The 15,359-nt window shown below is 36.6% G+C and overlaps 1 protein-coding gene across 3 annotated transcripts in view; it reads right to left on the bottom strand.

Annotated features, from left to right (window-relative positions):
* The window catches only part of LOC122652010 (pleiotropic drug resistance protein 3-like), a 53,815-nt gene extending 38,730 nt beyond the window's left edge, over window positions 1–15,085 (bottom strand). For 2 of the 3 annotated variants that reach the window (XM_043845627.1, XM_043845628.1), the window contains exons 1-20: window positions 14,631–15,085; window positions 13,065–13,188; window positions 10,466–10,551; window positions 9,989–10,073; window positions 9,320–9,479; window positions 9,146–9,222; window positions 8,637–8,690; window positions 8,442–8,532; window positions 8,011–8,312; window positions 7,647–7,928; window positions 7,241–7,554; window positions 6,704–6,864; window positions 6,512–6,615; window positions 4,424–4,574; window positions 4,189–4,323; window positions 3,941–4,014; window positions 3,522–3,854; window positions 3,137–3,427; window positions 2,284–2,367; window positions 1,978–2,111 (exon numbers count right to left, since the gene is read on the bottom strand). In XM_043845627.1, coding sequence (XP_043701562.1) covers window positions 1,978–2,111; window positions 2,284–2,367; window positions 3,137–3,427; window positions 3,522–3,854; window positions 3,941–4,014; window positions 4,189–4,323; window positions 4,424–4,574; window positions 6,512–6,615; window positions 6,704–6,864; window positions 7,241–7,554; window positions 7,647–7,928; window positions 8,011–8,312; window positions 8,442–8,532; window positions 8,637–8,690; window positions 9,146–9,222; window positions 9,320–9,479; window positions 9,989–10,073; window positions 10,466–10,551; window positions 13,065–13,188; window positions 14,631–15,055 — 3,467 coding nt within the window. In that variant the 5' untranslated portion in view covers window positions 15,056–15,085. Of the gene's footprint in view, window positions 1–1,977; window positions 2,112–2,283; window positions 2,368–3,136; window positions 3,428–3,521; window positions 3,855–3,940; window positions 4,015–4,188; window positions 4,324–4,423; window positions 4,575–6,511; window positions 6,616–6,703; window positions 6,865–7,240; window positions 7,555–7,646; window positions 7,929–8,010; window positions 8,313–8,441; window positions 8,533–8,636; window positions 8,691–9,145; window positions 9,223–9,319; window positions 9,480–9,988; window positions 10,074–10,465; window positions 10,552–13,064; window positions 13,189–14,630 lie in introns of those variants that run through there. The other variant, XM_043845630.1, reaches the window with a different exon arrangement.
* Window positions 15,086–15,359: the final 274 nt, after the last annotated feature.

The raw sequence follows: 15,359 nt of genomic DNA, 5'->3' as shown, positions 1-15,359 counted from the left end.
CCTAGCCCATAACTTTCTAATATAATGAATTTTTTAGCGTGGTTTGCACCACCATGCTCGTGACAGAGAGGACCTTAACTCCACATATCTAATTGCAGGAAAAAGTTCCAGAATGCAACTTAAGAATCTAAAAATTCTCCCATTTAGCTTCTTTTCTACACGACGATATGAGAAATGTAATAACTTCTTCATCCAGTATCGAAATGATGCAGTTCCAGTTGCATTGGAACCATGACTCAACAAAATACATTTTTCATGTGGATCACTCTGCCCATTCTTACCATTAAGCCTTCCGAAAATAGCTCCAAACATGCTGCCACTGCATGAACTTATGAATTCTTCACTCAAGGAGCATGTGTCTTTCACCCGAAGCTGCGGAAGGCTGCCAAACACTGAATAACATCATAATACACTGCCAAATGTTGCCACATAAGCCCAGATGCCTCAGTAACTCCCCCAAACTGCCACATGTCCAGTTTTTCACTGTTTGACCTACCAAGTCACTGTCTGACATCTCAGATCACTGCCAAGACACATGTATACTCTGCATATCCTCGGAAATCACTGTCTGACACTAGTGTACACGGCCATGACACCTGTACACCATTCCAACACTGCCTGCTTTGCCACATCATCAATTTCATTGCCCATGCACTGCCTACTATTCACTGCTGACTGTACTAAGTACCGCACTACCACTGTGTGAGAGTGTTGATCGTTACTGTGTTGACAACAATGACAACACTACTAACAAGGTTTTAAGTATCTTAACGTATCTTATTTTTAGGGTAGCGATACGATACCCGATATGGTTGATACTTATCAATACACTTGATACATCTCTTATAAACTATATAACTCGATCAATGACTCAAAACACTTACCAAGAGCTCTAATAAGGCATTGTAATCAATTTTGTTTTGGCAAAATCAACTTGACTCCTTGTTTCTACTGGAAAAAACAACTCTAGTAGTGTTGATTTCATCGTCATTTGATAATTAAACAACCAGCAATCAAGGATTGAAACTAGATTTGTGCAAGAACAGTTTTCTAAACTTTGAATTTTTTTTCTCAAATATTGATTGTTAGTGTCGCTTTTTTGCAATGGATCACTAGGTTAGTGAAAAACAACCTGAACGATTGCATCAAACTAGGTTTTTTTTTCTTTTTTTGCAATGAGGTGTGTATCCAAACCTAAATCTTCCCCAAATTGAAAACGACATTTTTTTTATATTAGTACAATTAAGAAACTTCATCCTTTATACATAATCAATTGAATGCACTAATCTCGCCGTGCTTTATTAACCTCGTTATAGATGACATATATTACAGATTACTTAGTTATAGTGTTTTATTGCTTCAAAACTGTATTTCACATGTATCTTTAACATTTCCATGTGTATCTTTAGTGTATCTTGCATCTCTCCAATACGATACAATACGTCTCTTTAAATCACCTTTCTGATACGATACTGGATACTGATACTTTAAACCGTGACTACTGTCATATCTCCAACAATGTCCAGAGAGGAATTAATGTACTGAATGACTAATACCTCAAATTTAGATTATTTTGATATGGTATCAAAGAGAGAAAATTACAAAACCTCCTTATAGTACCCAATATCTACCATGTGTCAAACCAAGTGGGGCCCAAATTTTATGGACTAGTAGTCCTTGGGGTCTCTATTCATGTCTTAAGTTTCACCCCAAACAGAATTTTGGCAACTTTTAGGAAGAACTGAAAACTTTCCATTTGCTAAATAAATCACTAACTAATTCAAATACCATGGCTTTGCATGATAATTGTAACCATAAATCAAGAAAGACTGAAAATCTTGAGCCCGCCTTCCATCAATACCAGTTTGGAACATCCTAGAGGCTCTACTTTGTAGTGCTAGACTCATACTATTATCGTAATGTATTGATTGTTTTCACTTAGGAAATTAGGAACTTCACCAATGGTAAACTACTTACTTGTACAAAGTAGACTCTCTATAAATTTGGGCAAAATCAACACCAAACTCTGCTGCTACTTCTGTAGATGTAACCTCTAATATCCATGTGGCTGGATTATAGTTGTCCTTCATCTTCTGAACCCGAGAGATACCCTACCAAGAAAATGCAAGGTTTGATCATTTTGCTTCCACTGTAAGAACTATCATATCTTGAAAAGCGAATGATGAGGAAAAATTGTTCTGGTGATAAATGGCACCACACGAAACCTACATTGTAATGCCATTGATCTCTTTGGCACATGCAAACACACACACACACACATACCTCAAAATATTCAATAATCCTACTTGAATGCTGACCAAGTGGTCCAGAGTAGATCATCTGTCCTCCAGTTTTCAATAAAATCAACTGCCAATAGAAGAAAATGAACATTAGTTTGGAAAAACTATAATCTGGGATAATTTATGTAGCATATTATGCTATCTAGATTCTAGAGTAACAAAAAATGATTTAACGTTGTGTTTCTCCAGTAATATTGTTCTTAACTAGAATCTTAGACTTGGAAAATTTAGGTGCTAATGTGCTTCTAAGCTAAAACTAAGCTATAGGAATAAGCACACAATGAAAAACCACATTAATTCAAGGGAGAAGTTTTTCTCGTTTGGCAAGGCAACATGTGCCACAGGGAAGATTGGATAGAACTGAAGTTTTCTGAACAGATAGACCACAAGGTCACCTACTCCAATGCCAAGTTTCAGCCAAAATAGAGTTCATCAAATGGCAAAATAAAGCTTTGAACATCCAGGGAAGAAATGGATGGCTGAAACATATAAGGGAATATACAGTTACATGGGATCGTATAAGATTAAATCTCAGTCTGAAATTAAATATGTAGCCAAACTAGACCCTTTTTTAGATAACTATATGGTTGAAGTTGCCACATCACTTTTCCAGGTGGTAAAACATTGTGCCAGAGTCTAGATACCCTCTAGATTTACCAGTCTATTTCAATGAAAAAATTTATCTTTAGCATCCTATCAACGTTTGGTGTTAAAATTAATAGTGCCCCAAACCCCCATTTCTCTATCATTGTGCAGGTGATATAGTTGCCTTTTTTGAAAGTTTATGTTCCTTATTAGTTACTTACGAATAAATATTATATAATTTGATATTATACCTCATCAAAAGCCTCAAATATTTCGATGCTTGGCTGGTGGATAGTGCAAACAATTGTCCGTCCTGTATCAACCACATTCTTCACTACCCGCATGACAATTGCAGCTGCTCTTGCATCTAGACCTGATGTGGGTTCATCCATAAAAATAATAGATGGGTTTGCAACAAGCTCGACAGCTATTGTGAGACGTTTGCGTTGCTCAGTAGTTAGACCACTAACTCCAGGCATGCCAACCAATTTATCTTTAATTTCATCAAGCTCAATTGTTTCAAGGACTTCGTTGATAAATTCCTGCGCAAAGCACATAGTGCCCATTATTCTATTATTAAATTATCTTCTTGTTAACAATAAATGATAAATAAATTCTCCATAAAGGATCCCATACAGCTTTTGTATTTGAATCAATTTCAGGTGAGAGCCGCAGCCAAGCAGAATACATCACAGACTCTTCCACAGTAATCTGTGGAGAATGTATGTCACTTTGTTCACAGTAACCTGATATCCTTGCAAATGTCTCTTGAACTTTGGGATATCCACTAATCCTTATTTCTCCCTCAATTGTACCACTTGTTTTTCTTCCAGAAAGAACATCTAAAAGAGTGGTTTTCCCAGCTCCACTAACACCCATCAATGCTGTAAGGACGCCAGGCCTAAATGCACCAGTAATATCGTGAAGAAGTTGCAGCTTTCTCTTTGTGATGCCCTGTTCTCTCACTTCCTAATATCAGAATTAACAACGAACTAACATTGTCAGTTGATTTGGAAAACTTCTAACGTCAAAAGAATAGTTTTTCAAATGATTACCAAAGGAACGTCAAGGTAGTACTGAAGATCCTGGAAAGTTATTGTTAGGGGTTCAAAAGGTAAGACCATCCGTCCTGTCCAATCAGCCATGTCATTTTTAAATAATGCAAGAAAAATACTGATATTTTTACCGTATAAACCAGAGTTAAATAGGGGATAGTAATAAATAAGTCTTCGAAATGATTTAAACACACTTATTGATTACATAATTCCAAAGATAGAATAGAAAATTAAAACTACTAGCTCACCTTTCATAGGTTCTGCAACGATTTTTTGATGAGCAGTACTAAGCCTCTTCTCAACATGACCATCATTGTATTCATCCTTCCCTTGTAATTGGGAGACCTTCTCATGAGAAATAATAGCACGAGACATCCCAGGAGCTACGACCAATTAGAAATCAGGTTAATACTCTACCATTTGAATGTTCCTTTGTTTTTCTATTTCAATGTTCCAGTCATATTACATGAAAGATAAACTTACGCTTCAAAAAAGTTACGGCCAGTACAAATCCGACATTAAAAAGAATCGTATAAGCAAATAAGGCACCAAGTGATATCCAATAATAGTAGCTAGCATAGTTCAACCCATGGCTTTCAAGTATTTGGTTCCCAACAGTACTGTTTGTGGACGTCTGCATGAGAGAGAGAGAGTAATTAAGAAATTGATGAGTAAAACCAAGGTGCTTTTTTTGGCAAATAATAGATGCATTCTTAAGTGTCATATTAGTACATGTGTTGTGGCATGGGCATACGATTAAGATAAATAGAACTGATATGAATCAACCAGATAAATATTTAGAAAGGATGTTAATCCTAATTTAACAATGTAAACCATCTGATTTATTTTACATGCAAGTCCAAATAAAATATCATAATAATTCCAAGCTGGTGCATACTTTATCCATATATATAGGGAAAGGATTCTCTGAAGTCTGAACATGAGGTGTTTCGTACGCTTACTCACGTAAATATTTTTTTATTCAATTTCCCAAAGAGAGAAAAATAATAAATATATTTACGTGAGTTGGCACAAGAAACACCTCATGTTCAAAGAGACTTATGTAAATATAGATAAGAAAAAAGACAGATAAAAGAGGGAGTGTATGACTAGTAAACTAGAAAGGGCAGTGTGATATTCCCTTTGAATGTTTTCCAACATATATCTTTCCTAACTTACTCTACATTTTCTTGGGTTATTATCTATGTCTCTAAGGAAGGAGAACAGCTGTGTTACTCAGTAACCACAGAGTTATAAATAAATTTTTTTTTCCGAAGCCAGAAGCATTGAGTGAGTATTGCTGACCTCCCAAATAAAGCAGTGTTTTTTTATATATTTTTGGAGATAAGGCCATAGGCTTTGGGGTCCTCTCCCAATTGATACTCTGTTCTAAATCTCTCTCAAGAGATTGAAGGTTGAATTGAAAATGAGTTCTAGAATTTTAACTTATCCAAGTCTAATGAAGACTATGAAGAAAAGATGATAAGGATTGTTATTCTTAATGTGAGTGCCACCATGGAGGTGCTGAAATGTGAGAGAAGCTGAGAAAGATTCGTGACTAATATGTTTGGCTTCACTTGAGTCATGTTTTCTGAGAAACCAATTCTCCTGCTGTCCTGCAGATAGGTTGGCTAACATAGAATGTGACTAGTAGAGGTTTTCCATGTTTCACTTTTTTAATGAGCTTCCTGGTGGAATTTGTGAGGCTATTTTTGAAGATAAGTTCAGTTTTAGTTATTTAAGAGGTTTTAGTTCTTTAAGATTAAAAAATTATTATGATGGGCGGATTTCTAGGAGTGATGAGTGTTGTGAGTGCATCTCTTTAGGTTAGAAGAGAAAGATGGGCTATGCCCATATCCTTTGTATATTTTATTTTGTTTGGTTTGAATCAATAAAGTTCCAAAGGGCTTGATGCAGGAGAATCTTGGACCAGCCCAGCCCAACTGGTGCACTACCTTGGACCGACCCAAACTCAATTGAACCAGGTCCAATTTGAATTTTTGGATCTAGTAGGCTTTTAGGAATTTATCTTATTTGGGAAAATAATGTGTTTTAGTATATTTTATTCTCTCTTTATTTTAGAAGTTAGTTACGCAGGAAGAATAAAGTTTAAAAAAGTGCACCAACTCGCCGGCAATATCTCGGTCCAACTCGGTTTTTGGCCTGACCGAAACCAGGTCCGAACCATGGCTGAGGCAAAATACAGTGCAATGACACAAGGGCTTTGCAAACTCATTTAATTGAAGAAACTCTTCTAGGATCTGAGAATAGCTCCAGAAGGGCCTATGAGACTCTACTGTGATAATAAAGCTGCAATCAGTATAGCTCAAAACCCTGTTCAGTATGATAGAACAAAACATGTTGAGATTGACCAACACTTCATCAAGGAGAAAATTGAAGACAGTCTGATTTGTACTACATTTGTCACAACTGAGAACCAACTAGCTGATGTTTTCACTAATGGTCTAACGGTCAAATCCTTTCATCCTATTGTTTCAATCTGATAGATAGCAGCATAACATTGTCTCAATAATACAAACAAACAAATTAATTGGGAAGATTGTCGCTCACCTTTTGCCATCGAGGAGCGAGAAATTCATTCACAGTAATGCCTATCTCCCCATATGTCAATGGAGAAACCCAAAATGCCCACTTCAACCAAGGCGGCATTGAGGCTACAGCCAATATTATTCCATTTAATACATTAGTTTCAAAAGATTGTAATAGATTTCATTTAAAAAAAAAAGTTGTAGAAAGCCTTACATTTTGGGATTATAAAGCCACTAAATAGAAAGAGGAATAACCAAGCCATAAGTCCTCCTGCATTGGCAGCAAGTGCAGTTTGGGCAACTGAGGCAATAAATCGGAACATGGATATTGTTGTTTGATGCACAGAAAAAAGTAGAATCAATTGGCAAAGAAACCTGGGGCATAATAAAAAGAAAGAAGTTACACAGATGAACTCAAACGAGGATAGCACAGAAGATATTCTTAGTGGAATATATAAAGAGAAGAAATAGATATTAGAGGTTAAGAAGATCCATATATATATGTTGATTAATTGAAATGGGAATTCGATCCATGACCAGCGTAAGATTCTACTTCGGAACTGACTGTTCAGGGCGTTCTAAGTTTCAATAGAACAGGTTTTTTTCTATCAAGTATAAACATTAATCCATGTAATATTTAGTTATTGAAAAGCCCGTCCCACCCCCATGCAGATATGTCAAGTTCTCATTATGACCTTAGCAGAATGTATAAACCTATAATTTCCTTGTATAATGTACATGAGGAATTCACCTTTGAAACTCGGGACTGTATCCAATGACATAGTAAGTTAAAGTTGTCCAAACTAAGGACTGTATCGCTGAAAGTGGAACCTTTAGAATAGCTGTTGGAATAGCATAACACCAAGCTGGGTAAAAGCAACATTCTCTTTGTTTGTAGAAAACGGCAAGCCTTGAAACTGACATAGACAATTCTGGGTATCCATCAGAAAGCATCATGATAATCCCAAGAAATAATGAACCCATGTAATAGTTTGCATGGAATACATCGATACCCATTTGAGTTCGCAGAAAAAGAGTCATGGTGATGAATGAAATGATGACAAGCTGCAGAGCAACAGTTGCAAGAAGTTGATAGTTTACAAAAAGCTTTAGAAATTATTTTATTGATAAAAGAGAATAATTGGAAAAGTAGTGACCTGAACTGCTTTGAATACATATATGAAGGAATTCCGCTTCATAAGAATGAATTCTCTGTTCATGCAGGCTTTGAAGATCTCCCATTTACTTAGAGAGTACAAGCTAAACGATAGAGCATCTTTATGGCTTTGAGATCTGTCAAATGGTTCTGAAAGCTCCTCTTCTAGCTTCTGCCCAATATGAAAAGCCTTAAATTTCTCACGGAACTGATCAACAGAAACATAACTGTATGATTTTTCCTTGGGGCACCAATATTGTTCTTGATCCTTTTTGGAGATAACCTGCATTTGAAAGAAAATTTGAAAGTCAAAAGTAGCTTTTTATACAGAGGCAGAGGGAGGAAAGGGAGTCAGGTAGACTCACCTCTTGAAGAAAGTCTGCAGCACCTTTTCTTTTCGGACACATAAACCCACAATCTTCAAAAAATTCAAGAATATGATTCTTTGGACCATGGTACACAATCTTTCCTTCTGCCATCAAGACAATGTCATCAAAGAGATCATAGGTCTCTGGTGCCGGCTGAAGCAGCGAAATTAATGCTGTTGCATCTGTCAGATGCACCAGGTGTTGAAGACAAGAAACAATCTGAAATGTAGTGGAACTATCTAATCCATTTGATATTTCATCCATGAACAGAGCTTTTGTTGGACCCACAATCATCTCCCCTACATGATACAATTGAATAACAAAATTACTCATAAGTACAAAAACAAAAACTCAACACCGTGAAATTGAAAATGATAGCATCAAACGTAAGGTTTGTTGAACTATATCAATCCACATATTCACATTACCTGTAGTCAATCTCTTCTTCTGACCACCAGATATACCTCTTCTCATGGCATCTCCAACCAGTGTATCAGCACAAATATCAAGTCCAAGAATCTGAACAATTTGTGCGTAAAAAAAAAAGAAACCACCAATGCTAAGCATACATATTAACATAGAGAAAGAATAATTATAAAAAAAATATTTCAGAAGAGAATCACCTTCAAGATATAATCTGTTTGTAGTGTTTTCCCTGTGCTTTTGACTGAAATTGCCTACAAAAAGTGTTTGTAAATCATTATTTTGCAAACAAGAATCATATCAACTTATCTAACCGGAGACCAGGATATGAAGATGGCATGAACGTCATAATGCACTAGTGACTTATTTTGATTTTTTTTTTTTTTTAAGAGAGAGGTTTCCCATACCGACAATGTGGGAGGAATCTCATATCTTATACCAATCACGGCACGCAAAATGGTTTCGTTCAGTAAAAGACCCACATGGTTAGGGAGGAGAAACAGTGTCCGTGCAGGACCCATGTGGATCAAGGTGTGAGAGGATGTGGGAAAGCATCCCCACAGTGTCGGCATGGGGATCTTTTTCTCTTTTTTTAACTATACTCTTGATTTTTATTTCATGTGTAGTTCATCATCTGTACGTACCTAAGCAGAATGCCTAGGACTTAACAATCATGAATGAAAAGAAAACAAGAGATGCTAATATGTACCTTCATGTAAGTATCTACATCTGGATCTGGGATAATTCTTGCCTGCTTCTCCCTGCTAGTAACTTCCTTCATAATCTCTACATACATAGGAAACTAGGTGATCTCATGGGGTAAACTTACACAAAGGGGAACTTCAATGAAAATTAGAATTGAAGTAAGCCAATGAAAGCCTACCTGCTCTACTTCCAACTCCTTGACAACATGCAGAGAAATCAAGTGTTTCCCTCACAGTCATCTCAGCAATGTGCTGGTCAAATTGGCTTATGTAAGCAGATGTTTTTTGTGGAACAAACTCTTCTAGCTTATAACCATTGTAGGTGATTTCCCCTGTGACCTAAAAATTGCATTATAAATAATCACAAAACTGTGATAAAGGTATGCATAAAGTGGTTACACAGGTAAAGTATATACTCATTAGAGAGAACTCTGGAATTGTGTAAAAGTTTTAACTAATTTCAACACATTTTAAAATTTATACATGACATTAATTATTTAAAGTTATTGAATCTCACTTGCCTACATTTATCCAACTAAAGGATTTGATTGCATATGATGAAAGTAGCTTAAAGAAGAAAAGGACATAAGGACTATGGATTATTTATAGTTTTTAGTTACAGATCCTCTAGTCGTTCCAGGGTTCACAAAGTCAAGTTTTTGTTAACCAAATTCATAACTCCAACAGAAATAATTGTCAAGCCTTTGCTACAGTTAACAACATAGTGAACTTGAGGAATCCAATAAACAAATCTATAAATATTTTTATGAGCCATGACATAACATTTTTATGAGGCATGACACAGATCATCACCAGGTTTTGATTAAAGAAAAGGTTCGAAGAACAACCTTGAGAGATTGATTTAGTTTTCCTGAAAGGGCTAACAACAATGTTGTTTTTCCAGAACTGGGAGGACCAAGCAGCAGTGTCATCCTGCAATATAAAGAAACCCACATGAGGTGAAACTTAGCATATATCTTACCCTAATCTTCTTATACAGCTTACCATTTCAAAAATAACAATTTGACGGGTTTTTTTTAGCATTTTAAATATCAAAAGAGATGAAAATTTGTTTTATTTAAAGATTTTTTTTTCTTTTTTTGTGCAAAGATTTTTTCGAGGAAAATATAAATGAACATATGATAGGCTATAACCTTAGACTATTAATGCCAAAGCAATACACAAGGAATGGATATAAAAAGTTAGGATTCAAGAAGTGAATTTTAAAAAGTGGACTTCCTCAAGATATAATAACTCTAAAAGAAACATAGACGAGAATATTTTTCAAATATTTTAACTTGATAATATGATTGCCTATTTCCTACCTCCCTGGCTTGATTACACCATTGATGTCTTTGAGGATGTTGATCTTGGTTACTCGAGACGTTAAACCAGACAGCATTGCAAAGGCCTACCAAAAGGAAAGATCAAATATTTAGAAACTAAATAAAGAATGAAACTTAAAAGTTCCTCTACTAAAAGGGAATTGTTATAATTACAAGAATGCTCCAATATATGCAAATGGAACAAGAACCAGTAACTAATTTAAAACTTTACTAAAATGCTGCTGGGGTGGTGGTGCTACAGGATCCAAAGGGAGGTGGAGCTCTCTTTTCAATCCTTCCCCAAACCAAGTGCAGGGCTTGCAATTGCATTTTGTTGAGCCTTGCAGCATTGATGGAAGATTAGAGGCTCATTGTCCTTGGCTGCTGTGGAGGAGGAGAATAGACTTTGGAGCAACACCTTGCTTGGATACCATGTGGGAAGAGCCCTTCTCCATTGTGAATGAATCCCTTTTAAGACAATGGCAAGTGAGCAAGTCGCTCGAGAGGTGGTGATATCCATGATTCCAGAGTATTTTTCTTCACCTTCACCTTGGAGGAGGATAAACTCCAGGCTTTGGAGGGAGGTTTATGGTACGCCCTGAGACGTCCAATATTGTTGAGACCATGGTATCCTCAGGCCAGCCTGACTAGAGCCGACTTGCAATCCATGCCTGCGTGGATTTCCTTGCCTAATTTGGAGTGAAGATGCCCTGAGCATCACCGGAAGCATGCTTGAACCCCCCCCCCCCCACCCCCCAACCCCCAACCCCTATTTTCTGAAAGATGGACTCGATCCAAAGAACGTCTATCATTTGCTCGACTATGTGTTCAGATGTCTGCTGCTAAGGCCATGGTCGATTCTATAGAGGTGATGGTGGAGGGCGGTAAATACTTAACCCAACGTGTTATCTATGACTGGAAGCCACCGAGATGCGAGCATTGCTGTGTATTTGGCCATATGATTTCTCAATGTGCTCTTAGCTCCCAGTATAAATCCATAAGGATAAATGCTAATGAGATTGTGGGAAAAAATGGTGATTTAGGGTTCAGCTCATTGCCCCCTCGGATGGGTTCCAACCAGTCAAAACAAGGAGGAAGCACCATAACAATGACCCTTCTCTGGGAGAAAGGTGAGTGATGCTGCGGGTTCTTCTCCTCTCTTGGATGACTCGGTAAACCAACCTAAGAACGCTTTTGACCCTCCTCCTCCGGCCTCCGGCATCCAGCGGTGAAGTTGCAGCGGCTCCGATCAACATGTTAGGCCAGTGTTTGGTGAGGATTACTCTATTCCAGTGCTATTCCTGACCAGCAGCAGGTAGATAAAAGCTTTTAGTCCCCGTTAAAAATTGGTGAATCAGATCGAGAGTAGGCGGATTCGTATCGAAATTGGCTGGGATCGATCCCGATTTCTGCTGTTTGTAACTAACTATTCACTTCAGTCTTCGGGATTACCCAATTTCTGCCATTCTGGGTAACATAAATAAAATAGCATCACGTACACCGGTGAATTTCTTTCGAGGAACATCTCCACCTCTGGCAGCGGCTCCTTAAAACTAGAATCTGCCACTGAGACAAGAATCCACTGTGTTACTACGTATCCTTTCTCTTCGTCTTCCAGAATAATCCTGCCTTAAAAGTTAAAACATAGTAAGAACCACCCTTTTTATTTTTTTCTAAACCGCCGGAGATGGTTTGGTCTTCAATCTTCGCCGGAGCTGGTGTATAGCCCTAAATCGATTTTGGGATTTTTGGTTTGGGGAAGAAGATGTAAATAAGGGTAAAATAGTATTTGAGTTAATGTAATAAGGGTAAATTGTCTTTTACTTTTCAAAACTAACACCTCATTAACACGGTCAACCATCAAGGAATTATATATAAATGGTGAAACTACGGGGATGTTCTGTTATTGTTTCAAACCCCCTAGGGTGCATGTAATTTGTTCTATTATTATTATTAAATTTTTTATTTTAAAGAAAAATTCTGAATTTTGTTGAATATATTTTTTATTTTTATTAAAAAAAAATTCGTACACAAGGGTAAGGTCATTTTCTCCCCTTGATCAACAAATTTTACTAAAAAAATGGACGCGACCCTATAAATAATTAGAGAACAACTATTCCACTCTTATTTTTGGTAGTTCCTCTTTTGGAAGCTGGTAAATTGATAAATTTGATAACATGTTGAAGATTCATGGTTTGGATTATAAGAAAAATATATAGGTCAGAGGTCTTGACACACGCTAAGCACCCAAACGGCATACTCAACCTTTTTCCTTATTTAAATTTTTACTTTATGAGTTTAACGATATGATTGCTTTTGGAAAAGACTCAGTTGTCCTCCTGTTTAGTCCTATGATTGGTGCATGCCATGAACTTATCGAAAACTGATAGCATACCCAACTCTCTCCATTTAAATAATAGTATTTGAAACAACCATTAAACACATAGCTTGGTGGTAAGCCTTTTATCCATGATGAGATGAGTCATTCATAAGTAAAAATTATCATACATATGAGACATAAGTACTTCAAATCCTATTTTTTAGCTATTGGTTCGTATAATCATTGGTAAAGCTAGGAATTGTTGAGTCGGGTACTTACATAAATCTTGCTTCTAATAGTGCTCCATAAAGTAGTAAGAGGCTTGCCATGAACTACCTCACACTCTGCTTGCACATATAGATTTTTATATCTCACTTCCACGGAGGGCACTGCCACACCAACTCTGCGTAAAGGAAAAAGAAATCTAATTATAGATTATGAAATGAAAATAAAGGGATGTGGATGTATGAAAAGGTGAAAGAAAGAAAAAAAAGGAGAATATCAATGATATATGATTGAAAAAAGTTTCAATTACCAAATTAAAAAAAAAAAAAAAAAAAAAAACTTATTAACCATAGTTCTCAAGGCATGCCTTGATGCCCAAGGCAACAACCAGGCGCCTTATGTTTTAAGGTGCCTATACCAAAGATGTTGAAAGAAATGTATTTAGAATATGGCAATATGCCTATAACATGGTGCTCATCACTTCGGTGCCAAGCAGGCTATCTTGTTGCCATGACAACTATGTTATTATCTTCAACCATGCTATATTTATTAAAATGAGAGTGAATAGACTTGGTAGAAATCTATTCACTCTCTTCTTAGTGAATAAACTTTAGTGCAACATTTAACATTGCCATGCGATGACATTGGCAAGTCACCCATTGCATGGTTATCGTTTAAAAGTCCATAAACTAGAACCTTGGACCTCCCTATGTTTTAACTTTAACATTCACCCAAATAGAAAGATTTTCAATCAAACGACAACATAATTAGTGTGCTATTTAATTTTCATTTATAGATAAGTATAGTAACTACTTGCTCTGTATCAGTTTTTAGTTACCCATTGAGTAGGCCTGATTTAAATCCCCCCCCCCTTCCCAAAAAAAAATTTTCATAAAACTATTTTTACAAGTACTATCTAATGCGCCCTCTGGGGCCACTCACATGGAATCCACTATGGGACCCACATGAGGAGTGAATTCCATGTGAGTGACCCTGGAGGGCCTTGGTCTATGATTAGTGTTGAAAAGATATGGCGCAAGCCGCAAGGGGTAGAGGGACATGAATTTTTATCCTCTCAAATTGGCAGTGCACCACACTTGAGAATCCAACCGTAAAAACATGTGGCAGTGGTGTCTTTTTATCTTCTCAAGTGTTGGGTGGACGGATGGATTCTCAAGTGTAATGCATTGGGTAGTGTGAACGAAATTTTGTAACTACACCTGTAGCAGGAATGTTCCTACTACAAGGCCAGCAACCAAGGAAATGGGATCTTAAAAGGTAATTAGAAAATACTATAACCTAGAAGGATATTTATGAATCCAAAAGGGAAGTTAATTATTCCATTTCCTTGGCTGCCAGCGTTGTAACAGGAACATTACAAAAAAAAAATTCGGACAGTGCACCGCAGTGGAAAGGATAAAAATCCGGGAAAGGAGGGATTATTGACTTCATTCTACATTGATGACCCCTAGGATGGTGGCTGACAATTCACCGTTATGGTGAAGGAAACTTCCCCCTTTACCCGCCACAGGTACATGGAATTTTAAGAAATTTATAAAACCCATGCATCAACTATTAGAACTTAGAAGGAGAAGAAGAAGAAAACTAAGGTTTACTTACTTGTCTATTCTATCTCTAAGCTTCTGTAACAACCGAAGGTTGTCGTTCTCAATGTGTTTGATAAAATTCCCAATGAACAAATGTCGTTCTAGAGCTGTAAGCTTGGTAACATCGACCACTCGTTTCCTTTTCCTGTCTTTGCTTTCTTTTTGATCATCATCATCAAAATCATCAAAAACCGAAAACTTCAACCGTTCAAAAGTGGGTATTCTCTCAATCTCAGCCCACTTTGAACTAATAAACTCATCAATAACATCAGCATCAACAGCATCTTCATCAGCATGATAATCAGGATCATCATCTCTCACAGAACTTGTTCTTGGATTGCTTTGAAAACTTCGAAATGATGATCGGATGCTTCTTCCAATCTCTGCTAATTCTATTCGGAATGATTCTATCTCTTCTTCCCTAGCCAACCCTGCCATCTTACAAAAGCTCACTGGAGGAAGTTTCAGAACTCAGAGGAGGACAATATATGGAGTTCCTTAATTTCTGTAGTTTTTGCATATACTTTTGAGGTAATGCAGTGCGTCATTTTGAATCATACAAAGCAACAAACTTACTATTTATATATTAATTATTGGATTGGAGAGAGTGATCAGAGAGATTATCATTTCATTTTTCATATATATATTTATGAAGATAAGATCTTGATTAGAAAGGGCATTAAATGATTGTTTTGGTAGACCAATTCTACTTGATTTTTCTTCACATCTATTAATTAATGAT

Source organism: Telopea speciosissima, chromosome 2 (genome assembly GCF_018873765.1).
Source record: "Telopea speciosissima isolate NSW1024214 ecotype Mountain lineage chromosome 2, Tspe_v1, whole genome shotgun sequence".
NCBI classification, from domain to species: Eukaryota; Viridiplantae; Streptophyta; class Magnoliopsida; order Proteales; family Proteaceae; genus Telopea; species Telopea speciosissima.
Note: the sequence above shows the minus strand (reverse complement) of the source record. Positions and strands in the feature narration are given on the sequence as shown.